This window comes from Monodelphis domestica, chromosome 8 (assembly GCF_027887165.1).
Source record: "Monodelphis domestica isolate mMonDom1 chromosome 8, mMonDom1.pri, whole genome shotgun sequence".
NCBI lineage: Eukaryota > Metazoa > Chordata > Mammalia > Didelphimorphia > Didelphidae > Monodelphis > Monodelphis domestica.
This window is the reverse complement of record NC_077234.1, coordinates 166,177,588-166,190,803: the sequence shown is the minus strand read 5'-3', so window position 1 is coordinate 166,190,803 and position 13,216 is coordinate 166,177,588. Positions and strand designations below refer to the sequence as shown.

Genomic DNA, 13,216 nt, shown 5'->3' with positions numbered 1-13,216 from the left:
CCCTCTCAGCCACCACAAAGAGGGAAAACAGTTTCTCTCTATCTCCTTTCTGTTAATTTCACCCATAAACTTATTCCAGAACCTCTAAACTTTTTTCCTCCTTCACCTGCCATTGGAATTTTTCCATGTTCCAGGGAACAGAAAAACCAGCCTTCTCTGAGGGCAGGAAAACAAAAAAACAAAACAAAACAAAACAAAACAAAACAAAACAAAACATTGGCAGTTGGAAAACTGACTCTCGCTATCCAGAATTCCAACCACCATGCTTCCTAAGATTCTGTCTTGCCTTGAAGAAACCTTACCCAATATTCTTTATCCTGTCCTTAGCTGCTAATTAATCCTAATAATACAGAGATACAACTGCACTGACTGAGACAAAAGGAGGAAAGGCTGTTGTGGGGCAGTGATAGAAATAGGATTCTTCCTTGCCCAATGTTATTTCTTCCTCTTGATCCAGAGTTGAGGGTTTGGGAGTGATTTTTCCCCCACTGGACAAGACTGTGAAGTTTATGGTATCCTCAGAGGAAAACCAAGTTTCCATGCTAAGGAGAAAATTTTATAAGAAGTCAGAGACAATTCAGATATCAAGGAGCACCAATCAGGATTATACAAGAACTGTCAGCTTCCACACTAAAAGACCTCAAGGATTAGAATATGATATTGGATTAGCTGGATCGAATAAGCGATCAGATGTTGAACAGGTCCTAAATTTGAGTTAACACATCTGAAGCTACCCCTCTTCATTCATGTACATGTAAAGTGAAGTGAATGGTTTGTTGTAATCTAGGATGCATAGAATAGGAGCAGACAGGATAGCATGTTTTAATTTAGAAAGAGCTGATAGGTGTTCCACATCTAACCTAAGGGATTCAGTGACTAAGTTTTTTCTCAATGCTATAAAGGGTTTAGTGATTTCACTATAGCAAGTGATCCACTGCCTTCAAAATCATGTTGCTCCTAAAATTATTCTCAACTTTTCTTACCTGAGTGAGTACTCAATTTCTGAATATCTTCAACACATTTAAGAGAAATGAAGCAGGGACCACCAGTTAAAATAAACCCTAAATAATCCACTTTGGGGAGATACCACTGAACCTTTGCCTTTGAGATATTGTGTGCTCTCTTATATAGTTCCAAAAGGAGATATTTGCTATCTTCCTGGCATGCTGTGGTATTTGGTGAGACCAAGAGCATATCATCTACAAAATGTATCAAATGGTTCTCCTTAAACTTAATAGTTGCTAAATGTTGTGAGAATAATGTGGGACTTCCCACATAACCCTGGGGCAAAGGACACCACGTCCATTTTGAAAATTTCCAGCTTAAGGAAAATATATTTTTTGAATCATCATCAATGAGTATTGAGAAAAATACAGAACACAGATCTACTTTTGTACAATAGTTAGTGGTGCTAGGAATAGAGGAAATAATTGCAGATGGACTTGGAACCACAAGGTGTCTTTTGATGACATGATTATTCAAGTCCTTAAATCTTGTACAAATCAATAGAGATGTTTTTAATTTTCATCTAATTTCACCTTTTAACAGGGAAGATAGCTGTATTATATTCTGATTTGCATGGAATTATTATTTTCTGTTCAATTAAAGAATTTATTACTAGGAAGATTCCCTTGATTGCCTCTTTTGATAAAAGATACTGAGGAATGAAAGAAGATGGGTCACCTTTTGTCTTAGTTTGAACAGGAACAGCTGATTTAAGTAGGCATACATCAGAAGAAAATGTGGTCCAGAGAGATTTAATTGTATCAGTTGGTATTTCAAAGGTGGGAGGTTTGTCCACCTCCTGACTATCCAAGAGAAGTACAGGGAGCAATAAAGATTCCTCAAGCAATTCTTGTGTCCTAGTGCCATCTAGAAAGCAGATTATTGTGATGTTGAACAAGTCCTAAAGTTTGAGTTAACACACCTGAAGCTACCCCTTTCTGTTCATGTACATATAAAGTGAATGGTTTGTTATAATCTGGGATGCCTAGAGCAGGAGCAGACAGGATAGCCCATTTTAATTTGAAAGAGCTTAGAGACCTTTTCTCTGGTCAGATCCAGGTCTATATATCTACCTCCCTAATCAATAAGTTTGTCAATGAACTGGGAAAGTTTTTCACCAATCTTTTGTCTGATATCTTCAAATTTTGTCCAGGAATTAGGGGTGTTAGTACATACTATCAAGGCTCTTTAGTAATGCCTCTCTAGCCCAACACAGTCTCATGAATCATTTTCATTATTCACTTTCCATTGTGGGTCTTGCTGGGGCCAATGAACTGCTCCCCTTTCCTGAGCCTGATTGGCAAGAGAGATGATCTTATTTTTCTCCCTTTCCATAAATTTTCAAAGTCAATCCAGTTGTGGTCATGTATTTGACAAATATTCTCCAGCTTATTTTTTTAGAAAATTCTATAGGTTCATCCTCAAAAGAAGGGGTATGCTGCTTAAATTTCTCAGTATCTTTAGTGGTGATTGTGTGATGTCTTACAGAAAGTAACACTTCTTTATCATTAAAGGTAGAATCTTTTCTTAAGAGAAATAGGCCTGTAGATAGATTATATCTTGTTTCTTTCTTTTGGTTTACTATTTGAGTTGCCATGGAGTAGATAAAATGAGAAGTAGTAGCAGGAACAGAGAGACAGGTTGGGTAGAGTGAGAAATAGTTTAGGTTTCAATAAATTTAGAGATAATTTGGGCTGAGAAATTTTTTTTTTAAGGTATTCTATCTGAGTCTCAATTAAGCTAGTTTTCCATTGTTTTTTCTTGTTGAAACATAGGTAAAATATTTGCTAAATTTGTAAGGATCCTATCAGAATGAATAATCCCAGAAACGATAATAACTAGAGACTATCTAAAATTGTCATCTATGCCTGTTCGGTAAAACTCTCCATGAGTGGAAGTTGTTTGACATAGGCTGGAAACTGCTCCTTCACAAAGCGTGTCATGATATCCAACACCATACTGAATTGCCTATATATTCTTAAAAATTCTAACCAACTAACTACAATAGGGATAGTGAGGAAAATAATCAGAAGATTAAAAAAATTAATCAAACTCTTATCTGGCTTGCCAAGAAATGTAGGGGTTAAAATTAGGAGCTTGACAAAGATAGGAGAGCAGTTTAACAAAGTTTTGTTTTAATTGAGAAAAATAGTAAAGACAGAAAGATAAAAAAGGGAGATTTAACTATATACCCTAGTACTACTTCAAAACTACCTAAATCTTTATATATTAACCTATAAACTACCTAAAAGCTATTGTTTGAGAGAGTCTCACTAATAACTTTTCAGTCTAGCTAACCAGGCTGAATATATATATATATATATATATATATATATATATATATATATATATATATACACACATACACACTAACTAACTCACTAAACAATGTACAGCTACCAACCAACACATTCTCCTTCAATCAGATTTTACAGCAGCCGACTATCACTAGCAACTACCAGCAGCATAATGTCCTCAGGAAACCTTAGAGCAAAAGCCCCTTCTCACATTTTGTGTTTGCCTTAATCTCTCACTGTCCAACTGTCATTCTTACATCACTTCCTCTCTGAGAGAAGTTTCTATTACCTTTAACTGTGTGCTGGTCTCCATGGTAACAGAACCTCTGGTGATTAGTATTCCCTTTTAGAGTAGAATAAATAGTGTAAAAATAAGATGGAGAGAAATACAGTTAAAAATCATAATAGTAAATGTGAAAAGGAAGAATTCACCCATAAAATGAAAGTAGGTAGCAGAATGGGTCAAAACCAGAATCGTACAATATGCTGTCTGTAAGAAACACATCTGAAGAAGGGAGACACACAGAGTAAAGGTAAAGGGATGAGCAGAATCTATTATTCTTTAGTTGAAGTAAACAAAGCAGGAGTAGCAAACACAATCTCAAACAAAGCAAACACAAAAATAGATGTAATTAAAAGGTACCATAGACAATGAAGTCATACTAATACTAAAAATATACATCAATGGAATTTACAGGTAATATCCTAAAGAACCATGCTCAATTAATTAATTAATTAATTGCTATGAATTAAAATTACTAAAATTAATTAATAACTATCTCACAGAAATTAATGAAAATTATTTTGTGAAGATAAATATCAGAACTCAAAGCTAACACAAATTTACAGTATTCAGTATATGTTTCATCCAGTAAATAACACAGTCACCATTTTCAGACCATTTGAGGGCACTTTTGGATCTAGGCTGCTAGATGGCACAGTGGACAGAATAGTTGATCTGGAGGTCAAATATGGCCTCAGACACTTATTAGCTATGTGACCCTGGATACGTCTCTTAATTGTGTCTGTATCAATTTCCTCAAATGCAAAATGAGCTGGAGAAGAAAATGGCAAACCACTCCAGTATCTTTGCCAAGAAAACCCCAAATGGGATCACAAGGAGGATCATAAGGAGTTGGAATGAATGAATAACAATCACAACTTTTGGAAGATATTTTCTTCTAATTAGAGAGTACTTAAGTTGAAGCAAATGATCTATCTGGAAGAGGTGATTTATATCAAATAGATGCAATACTTTCTTTAAAAAAGAACTTATTTTATTCACTATACAATTAATTAGATGAGATGAAGGCTATAGAGGCAAAAATAGTGGTTGTAGGTCAAAGTTCCAGGGTAAATCAACAATTTTAGCCAGTTCTGATTGTTAGGATGTGGAATGGGTTTATTGAAAATCTTCAAGGAGATAATGGATTAATAATTATTTAGATGTTATAGAAAATTCATTTTCTGGTATACAGGTTAGATTAGATAACTTCTGAAATTCTGAATAATTCTGTTTGGCAAATAGCACAATTTGAACACAAATAAATAGAGTATATAATTTCAAATTATGTAATGATTTTCTTTCATGGAGCTCAAAATTCTTTGTGGGTCTAAATGAAAGAATAAAGTTGATGAATGACTCACTTTTCTATACAATTCCTTTAGGACATCTAAGCACCATAATGGGTATGGCAAAGCCAAGTCTTTCATATATCAGGGTTAATGTAATGTAAATTATTACTGCTTCCCAAAGCACAAAGAAGGGTTTTATGGAGACTGAACTTTTACCTCAAACCACATATACAAAAGAAAAGTCAGATTACAAAGCATGATAGAGTTTAAGAATGTCAATGTGATTATGAGATGGAAACTATGATAATCTTAGATTCTGTGTTACAATGACAGAGTACAGTATACTGGATAAACTATAGGAGCTCTATGAGTTTAAATGCTGTCTCAAAGTACTTATTCTTGCTGTGATCCTAGAAAAATGATTTCATCCCTGTAGGTTACAGAATCATAGTCTCTATTGGAAGCTGTCTAATCCCATTCAGATAGGAACAATGTCCTCTATCACATACTTGATCAGCCTTAGACTGTAGACCTCCAAGGAAGCAAGACCAACTACTTCTAAGTTTCCTCTTCTATAATGTGAGGAGGCTGTATTCCACGATCTAAGTTCTCTAAATCCTAGAATCCTTTGAATTCTCTGCCATGCAGTCATAGGGGAGAGGTAACAGAGTGGTAAAGAAGACAGTCACTTGCCAGTCAGATTGTGAAGATTAGTACCCTATGGAAATACATTCTTCAAAGTTATACTGTCCTCTTTCAACAAGAAAGTGTCTTCTTAGATATTCTTTACAGGGAAGAGGGAGAAAATGTCCCTAAAACATGAGTCACCTACTGATTTTATTATATGACAAATGAAGTTATGTTTGGAAAAATATAGATTGTTGGCAACTTTGTGTTCAAGTATAAATAGTCATTTACCTATAAAGAATTAGTGTTAACTATCCTTGGGTTGTTAAAGCAAATGAATGTTAACTACATTGGGAAAATGTTTTATTATCTTGTTTGGAAAAATAATTATTATGCTGTCTAACTAGAGATTATTTAAACCAGGAATGTCATAGTGACCTCAGAAGCTCTCCAGGAATGCCAGAGAAGGCTACAGAGGACTTTGGGTTCCTCTAAATTCTGGATCCATTGAAAATATTCTTATTTGGGGTTACCACATTTAAGTCTTGTTTTGGGTACACCCAGAAGCTTGTATTTTGGATTCCCTTGTGTTTTTGGCTTCTGGTCAAATTTTATTGAATGTTTACATTTACTCCTATCCATCTCAATCTATGTTGGTTTCAAGTTGCCCTCTCTGCAAAACTGCTTAAATCTATACATGTGTTTTCTGTGTGGATACCCACAGATAAATTCTATATAATGCAAATCTTCCAAAGCCTGGTCAAGAGGAATCTATACTTCCTTTCTGGTCTGCTCTTCTCTATCAAAGGATCTAATAAATTTCTTTATAAAACTATTTCATATTTTGAGGCTTGATACTTCAGATAAATGGATCTTGAAGGATTTAAAGAAACTTTTATGGACTGTGGAGAGGTTACCTGAATGGCTAGTATCTTTGTTAAAAGAAATAATTCATGATTTTGCCTGATCAAAAAAGTGAGATTAGTAAGGTATCTAAAATGGCAACTTCTTAATGACTTTTAGAAGTAACTTCAAACAGTAAAGCATGAGAACATGCAAGATGTATTACAGACAAGGAAATGGAACATTTCACAACAAATTTCTGCCCTCTACACCAAAAAAAAAGTTAACACTAGATTGTGAATAACCAAAGTGCATTCCAGAGAAATTGAATTCAAAACTATGTTGCATTAAAAAGATAAGACTGAAATAGAGCTTTCCTATATTATACTGTTGCATTTTAACCATGCAGGCACTGATAGGAATTTGAAAGTACATAAAGATTCTTAAAGTAAATCATCAGTCAATTTACCTGTACAATCCTCTGAGTGCCATCAATGTTGACAGACAATAAAGGTGAAGCCAGGTTCCATTCACTGGTCACATTTAGTTTCAACCCATCAACTTCCACCTGTTGTGACACCAAATAAGACTGTTACCATGAAGACAGAGAGAAAACTGATCTCAAGTTCATTGCTGCATACAAAGCAGTAGCCATTTTAAACAGATGGCTCCCAAACAACCTGTCATGTTTACTGCTCCTGCCATAAAAGACAGGGTCCAACAACACAGTCTTCCTAGCTATCTCTGGGGAGAGGTGAAGGACCTGTGAACAGCTGCCTCTGGGTACTGAGGTTTCAAGTGATTTTCAGTAAGTAACAAACAGCCATCCAACTTTTAAACCTATCTGGACATGCTACATTTACTGCAATTAGACAAGTAATGCATATAAATTTCAGTGACATTTTGCAACCCACGCAACAGGGCTTGCATATAATATCCTCTCCAAGGACCAAGGAAGAACTTTTTCTATGTTAATTTTAATGAAAGGCTCTGCATTGTTATCTTAATTAAACAGAGGTGGTAATTAAGCAACATTCTTTAGTGTAGTACCTCAAAGTCTAGTCAAACTTTGCAAAGTTCTGTCATATTTTTCTCAATCTCACATAACTAATTTCAGAACTGTATGTCATCTCCAAGAAGATGATTAGGAAAAAACATAACAAACATCATCTGTTTCTTTAAACTATTTAGATAGATTTTTTGGTAGAAAATAATACAAATTCCACAAACAACATTAAAGAAGAATAATTAGTAAAGGCAAGGTTAAAAGTAAAATCAACCAAGATAATACTTTGAATTCATGTAACTCTCCCCTTTCAAGTAAAATAAATTCCCTAGGATTTTCTCCTTAAATCTTTTAACAGGGTCGACAGCAAGGTACTTAAATTACTATCTCCACTTCATAAATATAGGGAATCCCAGTTACAACTAGTTTTATAAATTTATCTAGGTTACCAAAAATTTTAGAAAAACTAGGATTATTGACTCTTGGCTTTCCTGGATTTCACTTCTAACTAAATCATAATAATTATCTTAAATTATCTTTACTCAATGCTAAAATATAATGACATCATAAGACCTATGAAAGAGCTAATAGGGATATTACAAGTCATCTGGTCCAACTCTCTTCATTTTACAGGTTAGAAAACTGAAATGGAGAGAAGTGAAGATATACAGGGTCACACAAATAGCAGCACTAGGATTTTAACTCAAGTTCTCTGATTCAAATATACCAATTATTCCAACATCCCAAGAACTATTCAATCAATAACTTTAATATTCTGATGATAACCAATTCCCATACTTGTTCAATCCATATAGATCTTTTGATCCTATTAAATTTTTGTTCATAATAACTTTAACATATATGGGAAAAGAGCAAAAAGACCAAAGGATGAAGTTATCAAAATAACTAGAAAATGTTAACATAATTATATCAGCATTATCTAGGAACAAGTAAGTTTATTAAGTTAAAATCTTTTTAAAAATACCTCATAAAATGTATTTCCTATTGCCCCCAAGAAAACCTTGAAATTCTTTGTTATTCCAAATCAATACTTTCCTTGAATGTTCTTTAGTTTCCTGAAAGCTTTGCTCTAATTATTAAACAAAGAAGAAATATAGCTATCATGTCCTTTTCATTTTAATCTATGATGTTAAGAGCTGGAGAGACAGAAAGTTTAGATAAGACACGTCTTGCCCTAATAAAATGTATAGTCTAGCAAAAGGGACGATAATGATAAAATGAAAAGTAAGTTAAAGAAGTACAAAGTATGAAGGAAAGAGGAAGGAGAAATGGACAGAAGAAGAGAGGAGAGGGATGGGTGGTATCCACCATAGGAATGTAAAGACTTCCCCCCACATGGAAGAGACACGAGAAAAAAAATTTTCCAATTGCCATGAAGGCAGCAGAAGTAGAAGTGTGAAGGACTTAGAACTTAGACACTGAAGAATGCAAGGTCATCCATGTATCCTCAGCTATTATCAGTCATCTTGACTTTTGTGACTGGACTCTTCAGAGTCCAGTCACAAAGAAGAGAGTGAGACTAACAACTTTGTGCAATTCTGCCTCACTTAAATCCAATATTGACAAGATTCAAAAGACTTCACTTAGGGATGTTATTTTGGTTCACATCAAGTATAAAGAACAACAACCCATTTTCCTATCCATTTTTTGTTGCTGTTGTGTTTTTTTTCCCCAGTAGAAATGGTAGGGAATGTTTTTGTATACCTTTAAAACCTAGAACCGAGGATAGTGTCTTGTATAGAGCAGGAACTAAATATTTGCTTGTTGAATGACTCTGGTCTGGGCCTAGGTAGTTTTTGCTAGTCACACTTTTAGTTACTTTGGCATATTTTCCTTCCTGAATTTGTATATTCCTTCCACATAAATATATGCAAAAACCACCCTCCATTTGGGGGGCCTGAAATAGCAGAGAGGCATGAAGGGAAACAGAGAATGGTGAACAAAGGAATATATAATCAAAGAAGAAGAGAAGAGAAAATGATTAGCAACTGGGGGCAAATTTCTAATACCATAGTGTCAAACTGGTTTAGATTGGGAAAGTTAAGAAAGTCAATGTATTCAGTTGAGGTTCAGTGGGAATTCTTTGAGATTAGGACCAAGATTTCCTAGGCAGTCGCACGGAGAGGCAAAGTCATTTTGTTTATACACAGTTGTTTGCATGTTTGCATGGTGCCTCCCTCCCCCAGTAGACTATGAGTTCATTAAAATCAGTGACTGTCTTTTGCTTCTCTTCATATCCCCAAAGTTTAGCATACTGTAAGGCACAGAGTAGGCATTTAATATTTTCTGACTTGAAAATAACACTAAAATACAATAAAATTCAGATGAATGGTAATGGCCAATACTAATCTTGGAAAACAGGTGATAAAACGTATTTCCCTCCCTGTTGTTAAGGAGATATGTGGAAGTACATTATCAGACATTACTTTATTGGACATTTTACTAAATTGTTTTTCTTTGCTACAAGGGAAAAAGTTCAAGTGAGAAATGTATGTGTGTGTGCGCGTGGGTGTGGGTGTGGGTGTGGATGTGTTATACTAGGAAGTGACTATGATGTAAAAACAAAAGTCATCAGTAAAACATTATGAGCAGCATGTGAATTTAAAGCAAAAAAAAAAATCCTGGCAAAATAATGAACATAAAGAACCTGTATGACTTTACAGAGATTATTTGGTCTTTCTGGTCTCTAGTTAACTAAGTTAATTAAGTTAAGTTAACTAGGGTGAAATGCTTTCTGAGATTTCTTTTAGCTCTAAATGTATTATCCCTTGGAGTAATTATTTTTTCTTTATGAACTATAGGCAGACTAATGTGTTATTGGAACAAGATCTTTTTTCCCCACATTTATATTTCATCCCTAGAACCAAGGCATGGAATTTGTGTGTTTCCAGGGCCCTTGGGGTGATCTAATATAACCTTCTGGTGGAGGCTAAAGCTCCAGAACAAGGGAAAAGTAGGTTATTGAATTTGGTCAGGCAGTAGAAGTACCTAGGGAAAGCAACAAGTAGAGCTTTGAATTTGATCAGGAAAACTGAGTTAAAATTTAGCCTCAAATATTACTAGCTATGTGACCCCGGGTAAGTCACTTCACCTCTCCCAGCCTCAATTTCCTCACCTCTAAATGTAATAATAGTACCTCTTCAAAGGACTGTTTGGATAAAATGAGAGTATATTTGTAAAGCACTATGTAAATGCCTGGTGGTAGTTGTAATAACAGTAGTAGCAATGGTAGGACTATCAGAAGCAGCAGTAAACTGAACCAATATTAGAATCCAAAAGCTCTGGCTTCAAAATCAAGATTCTTTCCACCACAGAAGCCTCCTTACACCAAGAGAAACAATATATAAATAATAATAAATAAATATATATATAAATATAATATAAACAAACATATAAATACATATAAATAAATTATAATATAATATATAATATATTATATTATAATATAAATATAAATAAATAAATAAATTTTCTCTTTTAAGAAGAATCTTATTGATATTGACCTATCTTGGCTGGATAAGAAGAAACTTGAGTTAAGGACTCTTTCACCCTCCATATCTGCTGAAAAAAAAAAAGGAATATGCCTATATTCTGAAGCCCTCTGTTTGTTTTGCAGAATTCAGAAATTCCAATACAGTTAGATTGTTTAATGTACATCTTTTATCTTTTCTTTATTAGCTCTCAAGATTACTATAATTTTAGTTCTTTACCACTAAAGGAATTTTATTTTGGTTACATTTTTTAAAAAATAGAGTAGTTTGTAGATGGTCTTGAATACCAGGCTAAGGAGTTCGTATTTTAATTCTATAGGTATGGAGAACCACTTCTCTCATAATGACGTTAAGATAATAGTAATAACTTTTAAAAGTTTTATGGAAACTTATCTTATAATTCTAGGAGGTAGATATTACACTATTATTGCCATTTTATAAAAGAGGAAACAGGCTTAGAAAGATTAGGTCACAATGCCTGTAACTAGATGTCAACTCTGGAATATGAAATTGGGTGCCTCAACTTGAAAGCTGTATCTTTTCCCATTAAACTACTGGCATTTGACTACTGCCCTTTTCTTTGAACTTCATTTCAAATGTAACTCAGATCTCCTATTCAGTTGATGACCTTTGAGTTTCTTAATCTTAATTTCAGATTATCACCAAATTATAGAATCTCAGGGTCAAAAGGGACCACAAGTTCCACCAAGTCCAATTCATAATTAAATAAGAATCAATTTTATCCAATCCCAATTTAAGAAACATGTTAAAAATGTGCATCTAGTCAATACCCTCAAAGATCTGGTGTTCTACCAGAGCATAAAACATGTAAACAGATATGGATATATAGAGTAATTTGAAGAGGGAGAGAGCACTACCAAATAAAGAGATCTAGAACATTTCCTGAAGATGGTACATGAACTATGCCTTAAAAAAGCCAGGTGCTTTTAGACGCAGAGGTGAGAAGGGAATACATTTTAGGTATGAGGAATAGCTTCAAAAGCACAGAGACAGGAAATGGAGTACTAAGTACAAGCAATAGCAATGGGTTAGTTTGGCTGACAAACAGGCATACAACCTTTACTTATAAGATGTTTCTAGTAAGGGAGAAATCTATCTATCTACTATGGCAGCCAATTCCATTTTTAGGTATATATACTTGGTAGGAAATTCTCCTTACATAAATGAGAAGGAAGGAAGGAAGGAAGGAAGGAAGGAAGGAAGGAAGGAAGGAAGGAAGGAAGGAAGGAAGGAAGGAAGGAAGGAAGGAAGGAAGGAAGGAAGGAAGGAAGGAAGGAAGGAAGGAAGGAAGGAAGGAAGGAAGGAAGGAAGGAAGGAAGGAAGGAAGGAAGGAAGGAAGGAAGGAAGGAAGGAAGGAAGGAAGGAAGGAAGGAAGGAAGGAAGGAAGGAAGGAAGGAAGGAAGGAAGGAAGGAAGGAAGGAAGGAAGATTAATGAACCACTTACTTTGTGCAAAAGCACTGGGCTAAGTGTTGTGGATACAAACAGAAAAGTAAAAGTCTCTTTTATTAGGGAGCTCGCATTCTAATGGAGGAGACATCATTAATAAAAGGTTTCAGCTTAAAGTCAAATGGAAACAGTCCTTAGGGAATAGCAGTAAAGCAGATGGGAATATCTTTTCTTTATTGTCATTTCTACTGATAAAATCATTTCTAAGGTTGAATCATTTGACAGTGCCAAGGATTTTGGTGACTTTATTTTCTGGATCTTCCGTAGCTGATGCCAAGTGTTTATCTCCAAAGGAATTGAAAGTATTGCTGTTCCCAGAGCTTTTAGTTAAGGGCCCTGAGATTTCCATCTAGGTCTGAGAGGAGAAAACAGTCAAGGTTGTGGTGGTTTCATCTGTCTGAAACATGCTTCCTCTTACCTCCTCCTTGCTGCTTAAACAAAGCTGGCATGATTGACCTTTATGTATCAGTTGGTTACCAGCTGTCAGGAAGAGCTGACCCATTCTCTACAGTAGCTGCTTCTTCAGAAAATGGCGGCAAGGGGTATACTCAAAGCAACATTGGTGGTCTGGAGAGTGCTGGACTCCCCAAAGCTTTTGTGACTATCTGCCTTTTTGTGGCAGTTGGTTAGCTAAAATTTATCTCTGAATTCTGCCCCTCAAATAATCAATGCCTATCATGTCTCTCTTAAAGCTTTTCTTCACCAAATTAAACATCCTCGATTCCCACAAAAGACAATTATCATTTTTTAAAATAGACCTGTGATTTCACTGGTATAAGGGATTTCTTATGCCAATATAGAATGATCCTTGCTCTTCAAGTGACAGTCTTAGAAAGTTGCCTGAGGCAGTGAAGGTAAATAATAATTATAAATGGGTCTGTAA

General features: G+C 34.8%; 1 protein-coding gene across 2 annotated transcripts in view; it reads right to left on the bottom strand.

Moving 5' to 3' along the window:
• The window catches only part of PCCA (propionyl-CoA carboxylase subunit alpha), a 569,394-nt gene that overhangs the window by 134,943 nt on the left and 421,235 nt on the right, over positions 1 to 13,216 (bottom strand). For both annotated transcript variants that reach the window (XM_007501342.3, XM_056807506.1), the window contains one exon: positions 6,817 to 6,915. In XM_007501342.3, the coding sequence (XP_007501404.1) occupies positions 6,817 to 6,915 (99 nt within the window). The remainder of the gene's footprint in view (positions 1 to 6,816; positions 6,916 to 13,216) is intronic.